Source organism: Ambystoma mexicanum, chromosome 2p (assembly GCF_040938575.1).
Source record: "Ambystoma mexicanum isolate Mex_15411 chromosome 2p, UKY_AmexF1_1, whole genome shotgun sequence".
NCBI lineage: Eukaryota > Metazoa > Chordata > Amphibia > Caudata > Ambystomatidae > Ambystoma > Ambystoma mexicanum.
The window spans coordinates 173,020,020-173,042,457 of record NC_090923.1 but is presented as its reverse complement, the minus strand read 5'-3'; the positions used below and the strand labels follow the sequence as shown (position 1 = coordinate 173,042,457).

At 45.9% G+C, this 22,438-nt stretch overlaps 1 protein-coding gene across 4 annotated transcripts in view; it reads left to right on the top strand.

Annotated features, from left to right (window-relative positions):
* IFT122 (intraflagellar transport 122) overlaps nt 1-22,438 on the top strand; it is a 1,464,758-nt gene that overhangs the window by 1,047,800 nt on the left and 394,520 nt on the right. For all 4 annotated transcript variants that reach the window (XM_069643447.1, XM_069643448.1, XM_069643450.1 and 1 more), the window contains exon 23: nt 417-517. In XM_069643447.1, the coding sequence (XP_069499548.1) occupies nt 417-517 (101 nt within the window). The remainder of the gene's footprint in view (nt 1-416; nt 518-22,438) is intronic.

The following is a 22,438-nucleotide window of genomic DNA, read 5'->3' as shown; positions in this document are numbered from 1 at the left end:
GCTCCCCTTGTTGTCCTTTGGGTGGATGGGGGTGGGGGGTTGCTCAGTATGAAACGTTTGAATACCACTGGTTGAAACTAATTGAAGTGGCACTTCATATGAAAGGTTGTGGTTGCATGATAACATTTTTGATTCAAGTATGAAATATATGTTAAAAATGAAACTTTGCTACAGTGGCCATGTGATAGATTGTACACAAATCCTGCAGTTTAGCTATTTATCAGTACATTTTATTTTGGGCTTCAGAAATGGAGTATAGATTTTGAACCACTACAGTTCAGTCCCATGTACCTTAGAGCTGCTATTTGTAAACCAGAACTCTATTGACAAACATATACACACACAGCGATTTATACCCAAGAGCATATTCTGCAGAGAATCCTTCTAATACTTTGATTTTTGTTTTCAATTTGCAGGACGAACCTTTCAGTTCTCATCTGCCCGAAACTCTTTTCAACATCTCCCGCTTTCTCCTTCACAGTCTGACCAAGGAAACACCATTGGGGATCTCAAAAGTGTATCCTTTGTGCCCTGTTGGGGCATTAACTATGGTATGCAACAGGCCTTTATGTCCACTCCATGGACCAGTGCAACATGTATAAAGCATGTTTCAAATCAACCTCACGATCAGCATGTGTATTCCTCGTGCTATCGCTGCTTTAGAAGGCATTCCTATAAGGCGCATGTTGAACACTCATCACCAATACCAACTCTCAATATATTTTCTTTTTTCCACCTTCCATGGTTGTACAGCCTGGCTAATCTGGGGTTTGAAATTAAGGTTCGATGAGCAGGAGCTAAAACCAGCTTCTGAGTTTCTGGCATCACTCAGTATGCAGAAGCTACTGTTAGGGGACCAGGAGAGAGTAAACAGTGCACTATAAACTTGACTTCCACGTGAGATGCACACTTTCACCTTTTGGCCATTTATGTATCGGCCATTATTTATCATATATTATATTTAAATGTGTATTATGTGTCTTAATTCTTTACCATTCTCAAGCTCAGTTAATGTCCCATATGCATGTTTGTAAGGCCACCAGTTGGCCTGGGGAGCCAAAAAAAGCTCCTGGTAGCTGTTGGTATCAAGCTAACAAGGCTCTCCTTGGGTAGAAGCAGGAGCTAAATTGCTCCCAGCTCCAAGAAATTTCGAACCCTGTAATCTTTTTTTTAAACATGCTGCTGTTTCAGTTGATACGGACCAGCTCCCATGCCCCTCCAACCCTGCATACTTCAGTTACTCTTTCAGTAGTATTACTCCATGCCTCTTCCTTGCTCTAATCCAAGTACTGTTGCATACTGCACACTAAATAGTGCACAACTTCCTGCAACCTGGCCCACATCCCTGCTGTCCCCCATCACTAGTGTTATTCCGTGCATCAGTGGTCTCCCTGGACCCCGGCCGCTTTCATGAGCTGATTCTATACATGATTAACTTCACTTGAAGGCTCAGATTGGTGACTGTTGGTAATAATCTATCTTTGATCCAATCACGTCTATACTCATTGGTCTGCTCTATACCAGAATGGGGAAACGCAAAGCAAATGGTACCGATGAGTGGGGGGCAAGGAAAGAGGCAAACACAAATAATAGGCAGTGTTATCTCCTGTAAGTAGGAGTCCAATATTTATTGTATAAAGTTGGTATCTGTGAAATTAGAGGGTAAAATTGAAGTCGTTGAACAGGAGCTACATGCTATGAGGTCTCCCACAATATCACACATGGAAAATCATACTTCCACAGATTTGGATACTTACTGTCCTAAAAGTCCAGTACATACATCAGAGGCATATAGATAACTTGACCCTCCTTTGGAGAAAGTCTCAATACCACTCTGAATACCCCCTACCCCACCAAGTAAAAAGAAAAGTAATAGAGCCTCCATCTCTATGGATATTCCTATTGCAGCACATTTGGAGACAACAAACACCACCATGGACATTGGGCATCCTGCGACCACATCAGTTAGTCCTTTATCAGTTCCCCATCAACTAAAGTTAGCCATTATGTAAAAACAATCTACAATGTCCCAAGAATTAAGGAACCCACACAATGAAGAAGCATTCTCGGGAATACCATTTTGTTGAATGACGAGAGCAATACTGCAGTAAACATTTTAAAAGAACCGTTTCAACCAATATGGGACTTTCACAAGAACATTTTAAATATCATGGATGATATTTTAAGAGGCATAAAGAATGACCCTACATGCTTGACAGACGAGCATCCGCTTGAAGTAACACCTGACCTATTGACCAAGCCGCAGGTCAGCATAAGACTTGCCTCAGATAATATAGAGCTACAAACCAATTCCCCAACTGAACCAGGTAGCACCATGAACACAGCTCTAGAATATTTCAAGAAGCATTTGTCACAAATCTATAGTGTACCTATAGCTGCACAGGATTTACAATTAGGACAACATTCTTCAAGGGTATTGCTGCACCCTACCCATTCTGGCCAGAATTCTAGTCCCACACTTCATCTACCCCCAGCTGCATTCCCTTTGGTAGGAGTTATTGTGGGGGTGGAACCACTGAAACAGCGGAAAGGTGAATCAACTATATCCCGATAAATAAGATGGTACATTGGATTAACACGCAATTGCTTGGTCCCAGCATTTATCCCCCGAAAATGTTAATGGCCAGGAGAACCAATTGGGCGGGTAATGTACCCAAAAACATTAGTGGTGACTCTATATCAGTAACCTTTTCTTCTCCTAAAGTGGTGTCATATCTGATGAAGGTTCTTTCTCGCAAATGAATGGGGCAAGGTTGAAATCATTGTCATATTTTTAGCCTCCGAAAGCTGTCTTCAATCATCCTAAAATAGGTGGTGGTAAAGAATTAATTGTAACATCCATAAATGTACAGAACACACGTGATTGTAAAAGTGGTGATCACAGTCTGAGAAGGATCTCCTCTGCAACATCAGAGAAGGCAGAGGCACAACAAACTGACACAAAATAGATATGATGCTTTGTCTTCTCTTCATCAATATTAACGTTGAATAATCCCCAGAATCAACAAGTACAATCCATTTATATTGAGATAGGCACCCAGGAGCCTTCAACCCTCACTATTCTTTCCTGGAATATTGCTTGAGCAATGGGAAACTTGCTGATAATGACAGTATCAGACCTCATCCAGCACAACATAATTGTGCTGCAAGAAATCTAGGCCGTTGAGGATGTGGTACTAGATGGCTACTAAACATACTAATACCAAGCAGAAAAGAAACATATACGGCAATACTATGGTGGAATAGCTGCCTTTTTAAACATCTGTAAGTTGTAAGGTAAACCCGTGCGATCAAATCACCACCACGTGCATAGAGATATTTAGACTTAAATGCACAAATGGCCGTTCAGTGAATTTGTTTAACATCTATAAAAGCCCCCAAAATCCAGCAAGCTGAATAGTCTCCCCACTATTATTTTTTTTTTTTTAACTTTTATTTATTCAGCTCGGTGACACAAGTACAGGTGAGTCAACATAAACCATACAGGGTAAACAGTAATCAAACAATATGAATACGCATAATTTATACAAGCAAAGCATCAGAAGAAAAAAAAAAAAAAAAAAAAAAAAAAAACGGCCAAAAAGAAAGGAGTTGGGTGCATACGCACGTGAGGGCCCATGGGAGGTCGGACCACCCATACATGAGGGAGATAATTCAACGGGGAATCTTGAAAACAGTATGGGGGGTGGGTCAAGCAGAGGTAGGAGAAGACCCCGGATCCGAGTCAGATTCAATGGAGGACATAAATAAACGAAACTGCAGCCATATATCCCTAGGCCTGGAATGAGTGGGCTGCTGTGCCGCCCAGACCTCCTCCGTATCAGAGGCCCATGTCACTGCCCTAAGCCATTGTGCGTGGGTGGGGGTGTAAGGCCGAAGCCAACAAAGCAGAATTGTGCGCACAGCAAGTAGCATGCACAGTCCAGCAAGTTTTCTGGAGTCACGGTGGAGGTCGGGGAAGTCATGGAACAAACATGTCATTGGGGACAAGGGGATGTGGGAATCAAGGATAGAGGACATGGTAGAGCACACCGAGGTCCAGAATTGGGCAAGCCGGGGGCAAGACCATAGCATGTGAAGATAGTCTGCATTCTCGCATGCGCATCTGGGGCACCCAGGGGGGGAGTCGTTTGAAATGCGATGCAGTCTGGCCGGAGTGTAGTGGTATCTATGAAGTACCTTGAATTGGATTAATTTAAACCGGGAGTTGAAAGAGACATCCCGGGTGCGTGAGCACATGTGGGCCCAGCGTTCGTCAGTCATCTCGAGTCCAAGGTCGATCTCCCAATAGTGCCGGAGTTTAGAGAATGTGGGGGGCGACCTAGTTTGGAGGAGAGAGTATAATCTCGAGATTTTGCCCCTCAGGGGGACGGGAGAGGTTAATTCAGCAACTGCAGGTTCGTCAGGAGGTAACGCCGGGAAGCATGTGTACTTGTGTTTGAGTACCCTACGGAGTGAAGAATATTGAAGCCAAATAGAAGGTCTCTGTCTGAGAGAAGCCGGGAGGTCAGGCCACTCAATAAAAATGCCTTGATCAAAGAGGTCACGGAGTAGTTCATACCCGGCGTCGGCCCAGCAACGAACCACGGAAGGAGGAACCCGTGGGACCTCAGGGTAAAAGTTCCAGATCGGGAGATTGCCATGAAAGGGGTGAGTAACACCTAGTATCCGCCATAGTTTGGACAAGGCCAGCGATGTGCACGTCGCAGGGTCCATGGAGCCCGGTACCATTGGGATGGGTGAGATCACAAGAGATCGAATGTCGCGGTCGCTGACTGACAGTCTCTCCAGCCTAACATGAGGAGGGGAGTCTGGGATAGCGAACCAATGCGCAGTGTGTTGGAGTTGTGCAGCCAACCAATACCTAAAGAAGTCCGGTGCACCAAATCCACCAGTTTCCATCGGAGCAGAAAGCGTCTCAAGTTTTAGGCGGACTGCACCAGAATGCCAAAGGAATGAGTTCAGGGTGCGAGACAACATCTGGAAGTAATCTGTTCCCGGCCACTGGGGGATGTTGGCAAACTTATACAGTAGCTGTGGAAGTACCACCATCTTCAGAACTCCTATCCTACCCGCCAATGAGATCGGAAGTTTATCCCAGCCCTGTATTTTAACTGCAAGGTTCACTAGGTATGACTGGTAGTTTTCCTGTAGGACCCGTTCGGCATGCCTGGACACCACCACGCCCAAGTAAGTGAACTTAGATTGGGCCCATGCGAATCCCATGGTATCAGGAGGCGGAAGAGTGCTAGGAGTGAGCGGGAAAAGGGCTGATTTGGAGCAGTTTACCGTGAGACCAGAGATACGACCGAATAGGGCAACATCCTCCAGTATAGGGGCCAGGTTAATCTCAGGGGAACGGATATAAAGGAGGGCGTCATCAGCATACAGAGAGACTATATCCGAGGAGCCGGCTGTGCGCAGGCCCCTGTGGGAATGGTTCTGGCGCAGCATGTCGGCGAACGGCTCCATCGCTAAAGCAAAGATTAAGGGCGAAAGGGGACAACCCTGTCTAGTGCCCCTGGCAACGTGGAAAAGAGGGGAACAGCGGCCCTCGGTGCGGACTCTGGCCACTGGATCGGAGTAGAGTAGTTTTATCCAAGACACAAATGTGGGGCCGAATTTGCACCTGTCAAGTACCCGCCACAAGTAGTTCCATGAGACCGAGTCAAAGGCCTTTTGCATATCTAGGGCCGCGGTCACCGCATGTACATCAGGGCTTACTCTACTTATAATGCTAAATAGACGTCTCAAGTTCAAGGAGGTGGAACGGTTCGGGATAAAACCCGACTGGTCTGGGTGGATGATGTGTGGCATAAGGGGGATAAGCCGCAGAGCGAGTGCCTTAGCATATATCTTGACATCACAGTTAATCAATGAAAGCGGGCGGTAAGAGCCGCATTGGGTAGAGGGTTTGTTAGGTTTGAGCAGAACTGTGATAGTAGCTTCACGGAGTGAGGGGGGAAACCGACCCATTTCCACAGACTCCTCCCAGAGTGCCGTCAGATGGGGGAGCAGGAGCGATTTAAAGCGTTTATAGAACTCGATGGGTATACCATCCGAGCCTGGGGATTTGCCTGAAGCCAGGGAGTCCATGGCCTCCGAGAACTCCTGAGGGGTGAGCGAGCTCTCGAGGGCTCCAATAGTGGCGGGAGAGAGGGCCGAGAGGGGAAGTTTGTCAAGGTAAGCATCAATTTCGGCCGTAGTGGCAACGTCGGAGTGAGCGTACAGGGATTGATAAAAGGAGAGGAATTCAGCATTGACCTCTCCAGAGGAAGTGGCCAGCGACCCATCCGGTCTCTCAATCCCGGGAATGGATGTGGGGCCGAATTCTCGGCGAAGCAGTCTAGCCAAGAGCCGGCTGGGGCGCTCACCCTCTCCGTATCTTCTTGCCTGACCGGGGCTGTCCAGGAACTTCAGCTCGCGGTCAGCGAGCGAGCGAAAGGTGTCCAGCTCCGTGCCAATTAACGCAAGGATTTCCGGATTCGGGTCCGAGGTGTACTGGGTTTCCAACCTAGATAGTGTGGCCTCACTCCCAGCGATTTCCCTCCGGATAGTCTTAAGGATACCGTTCTCCTTGGAGAGGGCGATGCCTCTGATATAGACCTTGAAGGCCTCCCATAGTATGGCTTGCGAGGAAACTGAATCAGTGTTGATCCTGAAGAACTCCTCAATTGCCGACTCCATCTCCGAGCAAAAGACCGGGTCGAGGAGAGAGAGGGGTTTCATCCTCCAGTACCTGGCCCGATCCCGATCGAGGCCCCAGCACAGGGTGACAGTCACCGGGGAGTGGTCCGATAGGGTCCTAGGAAGAATCGCCATATTAGTCACGGTCTTAAGTAGGTCGCCAGATAACAACCATCTATCAATCCGGGAGAAGGAATCGTGAACCGAGGAGTAAAAAGAATAGGAGCGGGAGTCTGGGTATAGGAACCTCCAGGCATCAAACAAGGATAGACGAGGAAGTGAGGAGAGTGCGGTGTATGCTGCTCTAGAGAGTTGACGAGGTCTGGAACCGGATCTATCAAGATCGACATCAAATATCGTATTGAAGTCACCTCCCCAGAGTATCGGGATCAGGGGGAAACCTGCTAGGAGATTTATGAGATCAGTATAAAAGTCGGGATCATCAATGTTAGGGCCATATATATTGAGCAATACAATCTCTCTGTTTTGTAGAACACCATGGAGAAGAACGTACCTGCCCTGGGGGTCGATTAGGGTAGTAGTGGGGATAAATCTAAGGCTCCTATGAATGAGGGTCATGACCCCGCGGCTCTGGGTGGAGTATGTAGTGAAGTACCTCTGTGGGCCCCATGATCTTGCGAACTTATCACAAAACTCTGTGCGTGCATGCGTTTCCTGAAGGAACAGAACTTTAGCCCGGTGTCGTTCGGCCTGAAGTTGTAACAACCTCATCTTTTTGTGGTTTCCCAACCCCCTTACATTCCAACTCATGAACGTCAAAGGATCCTCACCAATCCCTCCATCAGTAGCCATCGAAAAACACGGGTGTATGAAAGTATGCACCCCATGGACGTCTCCCAGTGCGCGCAAATCTGTATTGCCACTGGGGGCATAGTAGTTCGTACTCAACCTTCCCTGTGAACACCAAGCTTTTTTTAACATAAAACCCCATTCCCCCCTCCCCCTCCCACATTCCTCCCCCAAACGGAGGGATGACCGCCCTATACCCCAACAGGAAAAACAAAAACAGCGGCATCAACGCCTGGGGGGCCTGTGAGGTGGCCTGGCGGTGATGCTCCGAACCGTGAGGCAGTGAACGGATAGCTGTATATGCCCGTTCTTAGTGTCCATATCCCTCTAAAGGAGGTCCCGTGAGGGCGGGGGCAGTTATGGCAAACACAATGTAAATCAATCTATCGGGGAAAGCCGACTACGTAGCATAAAACAATGTGCAGCAGACAACATAGGCAAAAGAAACACAACAAGAAAGCAACTGGCTTAATTAGGTGCAGTCAAGTGTTCTCGTCGGGATACCATAGGACAATGACAAAGTGCTGATGGGCCAAAGCAGTGCCGAAGTAGGATAGAGAGGTATCCGCTGATCGAATGTTCTAAAACAATAGTGTGCCAGTGATAGTGTTCGCTAGCAGATTGTTTCAACCAGGAAAGCGTTCGTCTATGAACCTAGAGGCTTCCTCAGGCAACGTAAAAAAATAAACACGACTGGCGTGTTCAACACGTAACTTAGCGGGATACAGCATAGAGTATTTCACCTGGAGGTCGCGTAATCTCTTCTTCACTGCAAGGAAAGTCCTGCGCTCCCGTTGTACTGCTATCGAAAAGTCCGGATAAAGATGGATCCTGGCACCACCCAGGAGGAGATCTCCCTTGGCCCTCGCCGCCCTGAGGAGAGTGTCCCGATCTCGAAAGTTTAAAAGCCTAGCAATTATCGGGCGTGGAGGCGCTCCAGGTTTTGGTTTCGCCGCGAGAGAGCGATGGGCCCTCTCGATCGCAAACTGCGGGGAGAGTTTCGGGGAGTCGAGGAGTTGAAGCAGCATACTCTCCACATAGTCCTCCATAGGTCCTTGCAGACCATCCTCCGGAACCCCGACAATGCGGAGGTTGTTGCGTCTCGAGCGAGACTCCAAGTCTTCATTTTTCTTCTCCACTTCGGCAACTCGGGTGGATAGCGTAGACACCTCTGCGCGGAGAGAACCCAGGCCGTCCTCGGCAGTGCTCACCCGCTCCTCAATCTCGGTCACTCGACCATCGGTTCTCTCCATGTGCGCCTTGATGGAGGATATCGTGCCATTCATATCGTCGAGCTTACTGTGTATAGTGGTAAACCCTTCGCGGATAAACTCCAACATTTTCTGGGAATCGGGTGGTACCGGGGTGAGTGAGGCGTCTTGTGTAGATGTCTCCCCTGCAAGGGGGGTCGGGGGTTTAGCGAACATGTTGATGGAGGATTGCTTCTTGCCGGTCCGTGTCGACATGTCGCCGATGCAGGGGTAGGCCCAGGTCGCGCCGAGCAACGGGTGTATCGGCCCGTGCGAGATCAAGGTGGCCGGCGGGAAGGATTCGGCTGAAAAACCGCGTTACGGTTGAAGGGGGGCCGCCCTATGCGTAGTCGATGGGACTCAGTATAAGGCGCTGAAGGTCGGATAGCAGACAGCACACCGCCCTGGATGGGGCAGCGGAGCGGCACGCTCAGGAGTCCGGAGAGGGAGCCGCACGCCGAGCGCGGGGCGCCCCTCCCCCACACAGTAGGCCGCACGCCGCGGGACTCGAGTGAAGGGCCCTGGAGCCGGTTATGGGGATCAGCAGGCCGGCGGCCCCGCCCAGCACGCAGAGGTCCAAAACTCCGCAATGGAGAAGGTCCGGAGATCGAAACTCGCACAGTAGATTCCCCGTCCGGTTAATGACCCGCGCCGGGGACCAGCTTCGCGTTGTGCCGGGGCAATCAGGAGATTTTCAGCGTGAGGTTGCCGCACGGGACGGAGCGATGAATCAGGCGGCCATCTTGCTTCGAGCGCAACAGCGCCCCCCGTCTCCCCACTATTAAAGCAGAAATGTGTGCCATTATTTTGACTGAATACTCAAATGATTGTGCATATGTGGGGGAGACCTGAACATAAAACCAGGTAATTGTCTCCTCATGGAACTGAATGATCTGGAACACAATTTAGTCCCCTGCATCCCAGAAGTGGAAATGCAGGACCCTTGGTTATGCAATGAGGGCCTGACGGTGGAAACAGAAAAATAATATGAGGCCGGGAAGCCCAAAAGGAAACACACCAACACAGGTTACAAAGAACATACAAGTGCTTTATTTAAAAGCTACAACAGTTACCAAAGTCAATTGACAAACGGATAGCTATTCGGCTCTCAGAGTAACATAACGAACTTCAACGAGGGTTCGATGCGTTAGTGAGAGAGACCGCACATTGGAATACTCGGGCTCTTTATACGATTTGTCCAGCCCTTGGCCAACCCTCTCGCGGGTTAACCATTCTGTGAGCCGTGCCTATGGGTTCCTTGCCAGGTCAATCCTTTAATATATGCATTTTGATTAGTTTCACTGATATAGTTGTACATTTACATATAGGTCAATGGTAGGACAAGGTCTCAGTTCGCGGCCCCGACAAGTGGCCTGCAGGCATATTAATTATTCATGTGTACGGAGGTCACAACGGCCGGAATCTTACTCAGAATGTCATTCGGCCTCCATTTTGATGTTCAGGGTGACTTCCATATAACAAGATAACCTAAAATGGCGGCTTAATCCAAGATGGCGACTTACATTACTTTCTCTAAGGTCAAGACCTTGCCGTGGAGTTTGTTCGCATATGATGTTTAGACAACTTGGCGTAGGCCAATACACATACAATTGTTGTGATAGGAGGCATAATATTGTTTCAATTCCGACATGATATTCCACAACTGGCTAATAGAATAGGGTCTGCATGCAATTAATGGTTGAACCTCAGATGATCGTCCAGAACACACAATTTTAAGAGCTTACAAAGAAGCTCTACAATTGATTATTTCCTCATATCCATGAACCACTGGTACACTATGGAAAACTTTTCAATAGCACCCGTCCTATTCAGTTATCACCATGTTCTGAATCTGAAAATTAGGGTAGAAGCAACTGATGGAATGAGAGAGTGTATTGTCCTTGGTGAACCTTGAACTAAGAGGACACTCTGCTAAAAGACTTAAATGGTCTTCTATAAATAAATCCACCATACACCAGCAACTACTGAGACCTAATCTACCAATAATAATGGCATTACTAGAGGATGATGTTGATCTATCTAGCATCATAACTTGTTTTCTACTCTAAGATCACAGAATCGTTTGTCATACTAGTAATTTGTCTATGAAAATTCATTAAAGTAAAGGCTGGTCTTATGACAGTTGTAGAAGTGCCAAGCAAGGTTTGATGTAAGCCTAGAAAATCCAGACCCTAGTAAAAAGTGAAAGTAGCAAGGAAGGTTCACAAGAATACATTCACGAGAAGGAAAGCAGAGCTAGATAACCTTGCATTCCTTCAACTTGAAGCAGCAGTCACTGAGAGTGACTCCAACAATTCTGCACAATAAAGTCTTCACTGGTCTAGAAGGAATGATACCACACCAGATATGGCAAGACTATTTCCTAAATCTGTATAAGTCGCGTCCTCTGATCAAGAGTTTGAGTGGACCCCCCGAAAGAGAGCCACGCATTTACTTCCGTTTTCCACTTACAGCCTGCCAATTTGTCCCAGTTTCTCACTGAAGGAGGCGATATATGCGATTAAATTTCAGGCACTCAATCGCTCGCCAGGTTCTGATGGAATCCCAGCAGATCTCTTCCACGATCTAATAGAAGCTTCGGCCCCTTATTAACAGTGTTATTTAATGCTATTATTTACACGTGAACCATACCCAGCATTTGGAGAAGGGACATTATTGTACTATTTTTCAAAAAGGGTGGCGAGGAGTGTTCATCATGTGGACTGTACTGAGCGAGCTGTTGGAGTCTGTCTACTCTTTTCTTGGTGGGGCTGGAAACCGAGTGTCCAAAAGCCATAGCATGACGCAGAGTTTTGCGGAGTGTGGCGGAGAGTGTTCATCGTTTTCCTCTGGCTCCTAGGGATCTGGGGGCTTATTGACCTGTCAGCAATGGCTCGAGCTGGTTATTTTGTGATTACTGTGGTAAGCTTTGTGTTGGAGGTGGAGGATGTATTCCCATATGTGCACGTCCTGCCTCAACCACTACAGGTACCCTAATACAGCGTTGTGTTGTCTGACTGTTAATGCCAGATACTGTTTGACACGTCCTGTTATTTGTTTGGGGTGTGAGTGAGATACCTGAAACCTCGATCCCTCGCACACTATGATGCCGGGAAAACTCCCAGGGGGACTCGCAACCCATAATACCGGAAGGGAAAGCCCTGTGGGAAGAACAATTGATACAAGAGAGCCCGCCACTGGGAATTACCAACCCCAAGTATTGAGGAAAGGGCAGGCCCCTCGGTGCAGCCTCCCTCTAATGTGCCCTACCCTCCTCCCTCACAGGAAAGAGAAGTGGCCGCGGGACACATCACTTTGTACTTCAAGCCCTCTAGACACGCTATGCCAGCAAAAAAGGGCCCCAAAGTGAGGCCGTTTGGGGCATTAATTATTGGGGTAAAGCAGACCTACAACTCCAGTAAAATAACCCCGGTTGATTTGGAAGGGAACGTCCTTGCAGTTGAAATAATTTGGGAGGGGTCCCGTACAATAAACCGTCTGCTAATAATCAATGTATACGAACCGCCGTGGTGGGGGAATGTGTGACATCTTTGTTTATATTGACACCATTATTACTGATTCGGTGAACAACCCATTGACAGACTGTATTCTGCTGGGGAGGACCTGAACGCCAGATGTAGGGAGTACTCATAGTCTGGTAGGTTCAGGAACCTTGAGGTAGAGAGTAAAATGGTGATTGACAAAGTAAATGCTAGAGGTCGTAGGTGGTTGGGATTTCTGAGAGACTGGAAGTTGGACATTTTGAATAGCAGAACGCAGGGTGATATTCCGGGGAAGCCGACCTGGTCTGTGGGACAGCCGAAGTCTCCCTCGATTACGTATTTGAAAATGTCCCTTTGCTAGAGAGAATTATTGATCTTGAAGTGTGCAGAAGGGAACCAAGCGTTCCCGCATCCCTCTCTCTAACGTGGGGTATGGATAAATCCGAAATAACGTCGAGAGAACATGAGGGGCTTAAACCCAATCACTTGTGCAATAGGGTGATGGGGTCATAATGCAACATATGTAGGGCCTCTTACACTCTCCGGCTGCAGGTTGAAATGGCATATTTAGTTATCCATGGGGAAACCTCTGATGAGTTTGAAGCATGGTTACTCTCGCTGTCAGAGCAAACTGGCAGGTCCTCTGGTAACCGTATCACAATGAGTGGGATTAAAGAGACACAGCCCTATGACAGAGAGATTAATAAAGCCAAACGATTGTTACATAAGGAGCTAAGGGACTTAAAAATCAAGGGAAATTCCTGGTATATGTATCAGCGGGAAACCCAGTGATTAAAAAATCGGTACAGAAACTGGGCAAGGAGTAGCCGCCTTAAGGGTTTCGTTTCAAATTGGCAATTGATGGTTATAGCCTTAAATAGTGGCAGCTCCAGGAACCTGTGGAGAGTGCTGTCGCTGGCTAGAGGGCCAGCGACTAAGATAGTCCTAAACCCCATCCCAGCGGACTCTTGGGTTGACTATGTTGAAAATCGGATGTTTGCGATAGCTGTGAGTGGGGAAAGGGAGCTCAAGTGGAAGTGCTATTGGAAGCTCTTCTTCACTCCAGAAAACGTATACTCTCACATCCAGAACTAAATGAACTCCTGGGCTCTGGGTCTCAATGGCCTGTCTGCAGCAGTATTCAAAGGAGATGGCCTACAGTGGGCCAATCTTCTATGTGCTCAGTTCCAAAAAGTCGAAAAAATCGATACCAAGGTCTCGGAAGAAATCAATACTGATTCCAGTTTTTAAATTAGGCGACTGCCTATTCCACCAAGAATTATGCATTATTGTCCTTACCTGATCTAACGGGCATTATATTTGCATCGTATGTGCTTGAACACTTGCAATCCTGGGTAACTGATAATATTATTCTACATGACTTTCAAACATGTTTTAGACCTGGTTCGAGCACGGTGCATAATGTCCGGTTACTGGAAACTATTATCGACCAGGTCAAAAGGCACCAATCACCTGCAGTATACATTACTTTTGTTGACTTTAGGTCGGCATTTGACCAGGTAGATCGTAGTTTGTTGTGGAATAAACTTAGGGCATGGGGTTGCCTTATTTCAATCATCGTGACACTCCAAATCCGAAACTACTGCCCAGGTCCGTCTAAATAATGATAGAAACATGTCCAGTCCCTTAAGAATCAACAAGGGCGTAAACAGGGCTGTATGTTACCAACATTGTTGTTTAGCATCTACGTCGCTGACTTGCCGGCTAGATTGAGGAAAAGTGCAAAGTGGCCCCCAAAATAGGGAAATTCACTGTTTCTGCCATGTTGTTTGCAGATGACTTAGTGGTTTTTGATCAGTTGTTGGCCGGCATGAAAGCAATCATGAATGAGCTAAGGAGCTACGCTAAATAACATGGAATGTCTGTCAATTTAAATAAGACCAAAACCATGCTAGTTACAGCAAGGAAAGTTAACAAAACCTGCCTGAATTCCAGCCTGTGCATTATCGACTAAACTGACTCCTATAAATATCTTGGAGTTGAAATGTCTAATAGTGGTAAGCATAATACCATCTGTGAAATTAAAACTATATTGGCTAGCCAAATTACACAGCTAGTTCGCAAATTTGCTGCTTCCTATGCAAGGTTTTCTTTTGAGGGTGTCCTCTCTCTATATAGGCAGTGGTTTTGCCTGGTGATCTTGTACATCCTGGAGGCTTTACTGTTTACCAATGTAAAATGGTTGGCGCATGAGTCTGGAGAGCGAGTCCAGTCGAATCTCAGAGTTTACAGTGGAACGCTGCTTCTCTTTGCTAACTTTATTCACTGGAGTGAATAATTTACACTGTCCCTTTAATCCAGAGGACTGCCTACATGAACTGCTTTCTGGTACCTAGCGCCGCATGTGAGTCCAGTCGAATCTGTCAGAGCAAGGAGGCAGGAGCTATGGTGTCTGGAGACTCGATAACTACAGCAGAAAGGCCGAACACCAGAGCAAGTTGGGTCCTCCACCACCGCCAGGAGAGTCACAGCTGCCTTCATTGAAAACAAAAGGTAAGGCGTGTGTGCAATGGCGCTCTGCAAGCGATAGTGTCGCTGAATTAAAAGTCGTGAACATACTCGCACTCACTCACCAAAAGCAAACTTCGGAACGATCACAACTGAAGCGTATGTCAGCAACAACAAGGCTAGACCACTAGCAGAAAATAATAACTGGACGACTAAAGCTGACGAGCAATTAGAGAGCCTTGTCAACGCTGATATAGCCGACCTCGACCCTGACGTAATCAATGCAGAACTCAACGAGGTTGGACTACACCTTGAATTGCAACAAGGTGGCTGCTCAACAAGTCGCTCCATACCAACTTCAGAGAGCGGCACGAACGCCCTGATAAAGACAAACATTGTAATGGACACTGATGAAACTGAAGTAGCGGTCATGAACGGCAGACTTCCATTTGTTCCAATCGTTGATGAACCAGGAGCGATTCTGACACAAGCTTCGCTACAAACCAAAGGAGATGTTCAAGGAGTTCAAGAGATTCAAGTAATTTCTAGTCGATCAATGCTTCCACAAGCTTGATATTGATAATTTATTTATATCGCGCTCGTACACAAGTGTTTCAGAGCGCGACAAAGCAAGGGAGGAGAACAGGGGAGAACAAAACAACTATCTTACTAGGCCCAGTGTCATTGAGAACACGCAATTGCATGGGAGGGGGGGGGGCAAATTGCATGGAAGGGGGGAGAAGTCAAAAGTGGGACGCAAAGGAGAAACAGATAAATAAAAAATAATAATAATAAAGGCAAAAAACAGTGGTAGTGCAGCCAGCAATTGGCAAGTGCTAGGTTTAAGGCAGCAGAACGGATAGGCCTGATAAGTGCAGGAACAAAGGAGGGGGGGCTATATGGGTACAGATACAGATGCCAGTGCAAGGGGTGGCCTGGAGGAAGTGCGAGAGGGTGGCAGGGTGAACAGGTAACAGGCACAGAGGACAGAGGGGGGCCAGGTGCACGATGCCAAGAGAGAACCGATCAGCAGTTTACAGGGGGAGTGAAGGCAGAAGAAAAGAGGACGGTCTTGAGGTGCTTCCGGAATCAGAGGTGGTTCTCCTCAAGTTTTAGAGTGGCAGGGAGGCTGTTCCAGAGGGAGGTCCCAGCCGAAGACGGAGATCTACCCCAAACTCGTTTCTTTGAAAAACGACTGACCCTGAGGGAGTTGGAGGTAGAGGAGTGAAGAGGTCGAGAGGGGAGGAATTTGCGGAGGGATAGCTGAAGGTATTTTGGACCCAGGCCCCAGAAAGCCTTGTGGACAATGCAGAGGGTTTTGAATTTAATCCTTGCATCTACCGGGAGCCAATGGAGGGATTTCAAAGCTGGAGAGATACAATCCCAGGGCTTGAGGCCAAGGACAAGTCTTGCTGTCCTGTTCTGGATTAGTTGCAGAGGGCAGATAGTAGAGGCAAGTAGATTTATAAAGAGGCTATTACAATAGTCAGCCTAGAGAGAACCAGAGCTTGGGAGACCATGAGCTTCTGGGGGAAGGAGAGGAAAGGCAGAGTACCTCTGAGGAGGTGCAGTAGGAAGTTTTACTTTTTAGAGACATCAGAGATGTGGGCGGAGAAGGAAAGTGTGGAGTCAAAGATGACCCCGAGGTTCTTAGCCTCGCAAGTGGGGGTAGGAGGAGGGCAAAGGGAGGCCGGCCAGAGAGTGAGGGGAAAGGATGGTGAAGGTGTACCGATGAGGAGGATCTCTGTCTTGCTGGCATTCAGACAAAGATCATTGGTGACACACCAATCTTGAATGGCAGTTAGACAATCAGAGATGAGAGAGGAAGAGGGGGTGGCAGAGGGCAGCCTAAAAATGAGTTGAGTGACATCAGCGTAGCACTGGAAATTTGAGCAGAAAATGGCAATGCCGTGGGCGAGAGTTGCCAGGTGTTGGTTGAAAAGCCAGGGCGAGAGGTTAGACCCTTGGGGAACACCACGGGTAGAGAGGAAGATAGATGATAGGAAGGACTCAAGTTGGACCTGGGAGGGTCGATCAGAGAGGAAAGAGGTCAGCCAGGCCAGAGCCTGATCAGTGATACCCAGGTTATCACAGAGGCGGTTGAGCAGGATGGTATGGTTGACCGTGTCGAAAGCAGTAGAGAGATCGAGGAGGCTGAGGACAGAGGGAATGTTAGAGTCCAGGTTGGAGAGCTGATCTTCACGGATGTTCAAGAGAGCAGTTTCCGTGCTTCTGGCAGCTCTGAAGCCAGACTGGTGGTCATGGAGACAGCCAACAGAATTAGAATGAAGGTTAAGCTGAGAGATGGCCAACTTTTCCAGGAGTTTGCCCAGAAAGGGAGTAATGGAAATTGGGCGATAGTTAGCTTGGCAAGAAGGATCAGCTGTGGGTTTCTTGAGAAGAGGATGCACAAAGGAGTGCTTCAGAGGGGAGGGGAAGGTTCGTGAGGCAAAGGAGTGGTTGCAAAAATCAGCAAGGGCCGGAGCGAGGCTATCAATGTGGTCCTTGGTGGTTTTAGAGGAACAGGGATGAACCTGTTATGACGAGGCTTTTATAGATGGGACTTGTCTAAGACCTCGTGAAGGGAAAAAAGAGGAAAGGACGAGAAGGATGGTGGGGGGCTGGCTAAAGGAGGGTCAGCAAGCACAGATGGAGAGGGGAAAAGAGGGGTGGGAGTGGAGAGGCTAGACAGGATGTCCTGGGTTTTTGAGATAAAGTGTGAGGCAAGCTTCTCCCTGTCAAAATGATTCAAAGATAAAGAGACCACGTGACATCGAACAAAGATGGAGCTCTGCTCTCAGTGAACAGGATCCAGAGGATAAAGAGTGAGAGAGACAACACAACTAAAGCAGTGTGGAAACGATGGAAAAGGGGGAAAAGATGAAAACGATGTGATAAAGGCTGTGGTAATTGTGGGCGCTTTAGACGGCTCGGTTTACTCAGATGCATCTGACTCATTTGATCAGTTCCAGAGGCCAGAGCAGGCCAGGGCTCAAGGAGCAGCCCATAAAGAGGTCATCCGAAAATTGTACGCAAGTGTTCAAAAACACACAGAAAATCAAACATGTGCTCACGCGACCGAAGTGAGGCAACAAACGCAAGGTCGCAGGGAGAGGTCAAGAGAGTCAGTAGCGTCCGGAGACCAAATTGGTATATGTGTTTCTTCTACCAAACAATCATGTTCGGGAATGGTGGAGAGCTACGGATACAACTTGGCTGTGCAGGACCGAACTGCGTTAACAGAGAATCAGTTACGCAGTTCCCTGCACAACTTAATTCTCAAACACTGACAAGAGCAGAGCTCGAAGAGGCAGCCAATATAAGAGACGCCCCTAGCGCACAGGAGGCAAACTCTTTCAAAGGATCTACAGGTGATTCTGGAAACTTAAATAACCCTATTGATGTGCAAAACAAGGAATCACCCAATGGCAAAAGCAAGTCCCCAATAACTCGGCTGAAAGGAAATAATAAGAAAAAGGGGGGAATTGAACTACCAACACAAGTAAAGCAACTATTACATGATTCAAAGAATCAAATGTCGACTCCATTAATTGGCAAAAAGTCATAATGTAAGCATCCACAAAACCTCAATTGCAGAAGAGATTGGGGAATTGGAATGTCGGGAAAACTTCATCAAGACAATGAAAGTGAGATCCAATCGAAATCCAAATATCATAAATCAGTGCTGGCAACAATTGAAATCACATGCTAATGAACACTCTGATAGGAGTGAGAAGCGGTGACTTTAACCTGGAAGATTCAAACATTCAAGATATGGAAACTGGATCAAAGACTTCCGAAATAAGACCACCTCTTTGAGGGGTAGATGGAAGAGAAATGCCAACAATACCAATCATTGGAAGGGCAGGTCTTCAAACAAAAGTACCTATGGGAAATGCAAGACATACTACGTCAAGCTCCCAAGGTCAAGACAGTCTAAAGTCACCTGGGAAAAAAACAGTTTCCTCTCAAACAACGCTACCAATGGCCTCCCTCAAGGAAAATGTAACATCACAGGAAGGCAGGAATCGTGTTGGTTCAACGTATCATGACCCCTCAAGAGACTTAGATTCCAAAACCAAGACGATCAAAAGTGAGAGGGATATAAGTGATGAAGAACGAACTCCACAACCCGGAAAAATCATCTCTCCATTGGTACAGGCATGCAAATTCACAACAATGTCATGGCAGCATTATCAGTCTCGCTTGCCCCATATACAAAGCTTTATGAGTCAATAAATGATAGCTTAAAGGACAACAACACCTTGCTAGCGCTGATCCACTCCAAACCAGTGGCACAGGAAACTCTTTCTTCAAAATTGGAGGCTTGTTTAAATCATGAGGCCAAAACTTCAGTCGCTTGGCAAAGGAGGCTATATGACTTAGCTAGTGGGGATCAAGATGAAAAAGCAACTCTGACACACGCTCTTTTAGACTCACTAAAATGGATGAAAAAAACAGCTGAGTCAAAAGAATGTGAGCTGCAAGCTTCTCTTGTAAGTGAGAAAAAGATGCATTCAGAACTACGATGGACAAATAATTTAACCTCAAAAGGGCCTAGCCACCCTATAGGAATAGCTAAGCCACCCGGAACTCAACTTGGCGTAAGTGGAAGAGCTGAAACAGAGTGCAGAAAAATAGATCCTATTCCAAAAACTAAAATTAACGAAAACAAGATGGCCATTACGGTTGACGTCCTTGATGCCTCAAATATTCCAAACAATCGGGAAACTTATAAAAAAGAGAATGTTAAATAAATATCAAAAGAAAAAGTGAATACAAAGTCCTCATCAAGTCGAAAAAAACAGCAAAAGAAACTCGAGCACTCCCTATCACAAATAAGGAGCAATCCAATAAGTCTATGACCACTGGAAATTAATGCATGTATCCAGTATTAGTTCCGTCCCAAGGATGGATCAAGGAAAAGAACGACAGCGAAGATATATAAAAAACGTATTACTCAATGCAGGAACCGGATCAAGGGCCTTTCTGTGAAACATGCAACATCTAAAGCAAACTATCCTTCCAAAAGTAAAAAGTAAGAAACAAAGCAGTGAAGGATGTGTTACTACTAAAGACAGGGAAAGACATGCCACATTTGAAAGAATATTTATTGAAGACGTCAGCGGCAATAAGACATACACTGACGAAGCTGACGCATCGTGACGATGCGTCGTTCTATATTGAGGAAAATGAAAATAAGGCACAGTTTGAAGAAATTGAAGACATTGAACACGATTCAACAGAGTCATTGGTATCTGATAACTCCTTGAATGAAGAAAGAGAGAGTGGAAGTAGTTCCGAAGAATCTGTTGAGGTTGAGTATGAAGAGGAAATGGAATTTCTTACTATGGAACAAAAAAGAAACCGACGACACTTGGAAGTAGACCATTCAACAAAAGTGCCCAATAACATAGATACTGAGGCACAGAGCAAGAACAACTGGAATCCAAAAGAGCCAGCTGGAGATGCCGGCATAAATGAGGGTAGACAGCCCAAGAAGTCAACTGAACAATGTGATGTTAAAGACAAGCCGAAAATAAGGATAGAAAACATCGGCATAGGAAACGATGGACCAAACTTGAATCGACAAAATCTGATACAGCTCTTACATTGTGTGCATCAACTAAGGAGCATAAAATCAGACGATATTGCTGTTGCCAAATACATGGACGAAAAGCGAGTGGACAGAGTGATTCTACACTTGAACTCGACAAAAGCTAAGACCATCATGCTGACGGAAGGTCCTAAACTGATAAAACGAGGGTATGAATTGCATGATCACAATCTCAGTACAATGGAAAATGAGATCAAAAAAAGAAAAAAATCTCGTCCAAGCCGTGAAGATGATGAGCAAAAATGTAGTGTTTACGAGAGGCGGGGGCATAGAAACGAGAGATTTAAAATAAAGATTGACAATCGTAAACGGGATCTTGAATTTAACTCTAATGAGGAAACAACTCAGAAGAGTCAAATGCCTAGAGATGGCTGGTCGTAGCTAGCTAAATCCCTTTGAAATAAGAACAGGAAAACTAGCAAAACCAGATAGATGGAATTGAACAGGATAGCGTGATTTCATGGAACACGAGGGGTTACAAGCATCTGTTGAACATAGTGAACCCCCATCTCGAACAAGCCTCTTTAATATGCTTACTAGAAACTTGGCTTCAAGAGCTACCGACCTGTGAAAATGATGACATTCATATAAACCCGGCAACAAAGGGCAATAATGGAAGACCCTATGCAGGCCTCTTAATGCTGGTAAGACACAAAATAGGCACCTCAACTATTAAAAAAGAGAATCCCAACCGATACATGCAATCGCCTCTAATTGAAACAAATTCACAGGATCCGAGTGTCCAAGAAAGAATCTTATTGATGAATATTTACTGGAATCCAGTGGGAATTAAGATAGCAATCCTGCTAAATAAAATTGTGGAAGTAATTAAAATTCAACCAGCTAAAAACCCGCATCTAAACATAGTCATATGTGGAGACTTAAATATTAAATGCCTCAAGGAAACGCAAATCTTTATGTCCTAAGTATGGGCAACACAGATGCAGCAAAATGGGTACAAATGGTTACCGAGAACAACTTATACATGCTAAATGGGCAAGTGAATAGTGACATTTTGGAGAAAAGCAACCTGGACAAACGGACTCTCCAGTTCCACAGATCACTATATTTGGATTTCGAAAACTAATTTACACAAGATAGTCAGTTTTGAGGTGTTTTCCCAAACTGATAGCGACCACAACATCTTAAAATTGAGCTGGCAAATGAAAGCAAATCAGTCTGAGAGAACTACACTTTGCAATGTTGAGCTACATCCTTAGGGGGATCGCCTACGGCTATCAAAGGGATATCAAGGCCATAACAGAAAGATATAAAATGCAAACGTGTGGTGTCAACTCCGAGGTAGCATATGATTTGTTGTTAAAAGTGTATTTTTTTTATTTTTTTTTTTAATTTTGTTATAGCTGAATAAATCAACTTTTCAAAAATACATGATAATTCCATAAAAAGGTCCCAATACATGGTTCGCATACACTTAAGGACATATAGTAAAGAAAGCTGAACGACAACAAATACCACAGTTTGCAGAATAATACAATTGCTTCAGCACAAGTTACCCTATTAAGAACAATCTCAAAAGATAGAAAACCACATCAACTCATGTACATTCAACCAATTATTAATATGACTGTTCATAAAAAAAGTTCACAAGGTAATATAAATTCTAGAAAGTGCACCAGTGCCTTTATAACCGAAAATCTGGTACTGTTGATTAGAGAACTCCATATCTCCAAATCGTCCCATTGCATATGCACATTTAGCAGATTCGTAAAATGTTTTGCCCGTATGTCTTCCAAAGCGTGGCATGCAACTATCACGTGTTGTAAAGTCTCTTTGACACTGTGACAATTACAAAACCGACAAAAGTTTAGTTCAGGAGGAATAGTCTTCTGCCTCACCAACACTTCTCTCGTAGGCCACAAGTTCATTCTCAAACGCAAGAACTTGGACCGAATTTTCGCAGAGGGACATTTTAGTAGATAACTTGGCGCTTGACCCAAGCATTTAATGCCAAAGATTTTAGAATTAAAATCTTTATATTGTCTGCAACGTTCATAGTTCTGGATCCACTCCCATTGATAATATTTTGTTTTAGCACGAATTGGGTTCTCCATCAGCAG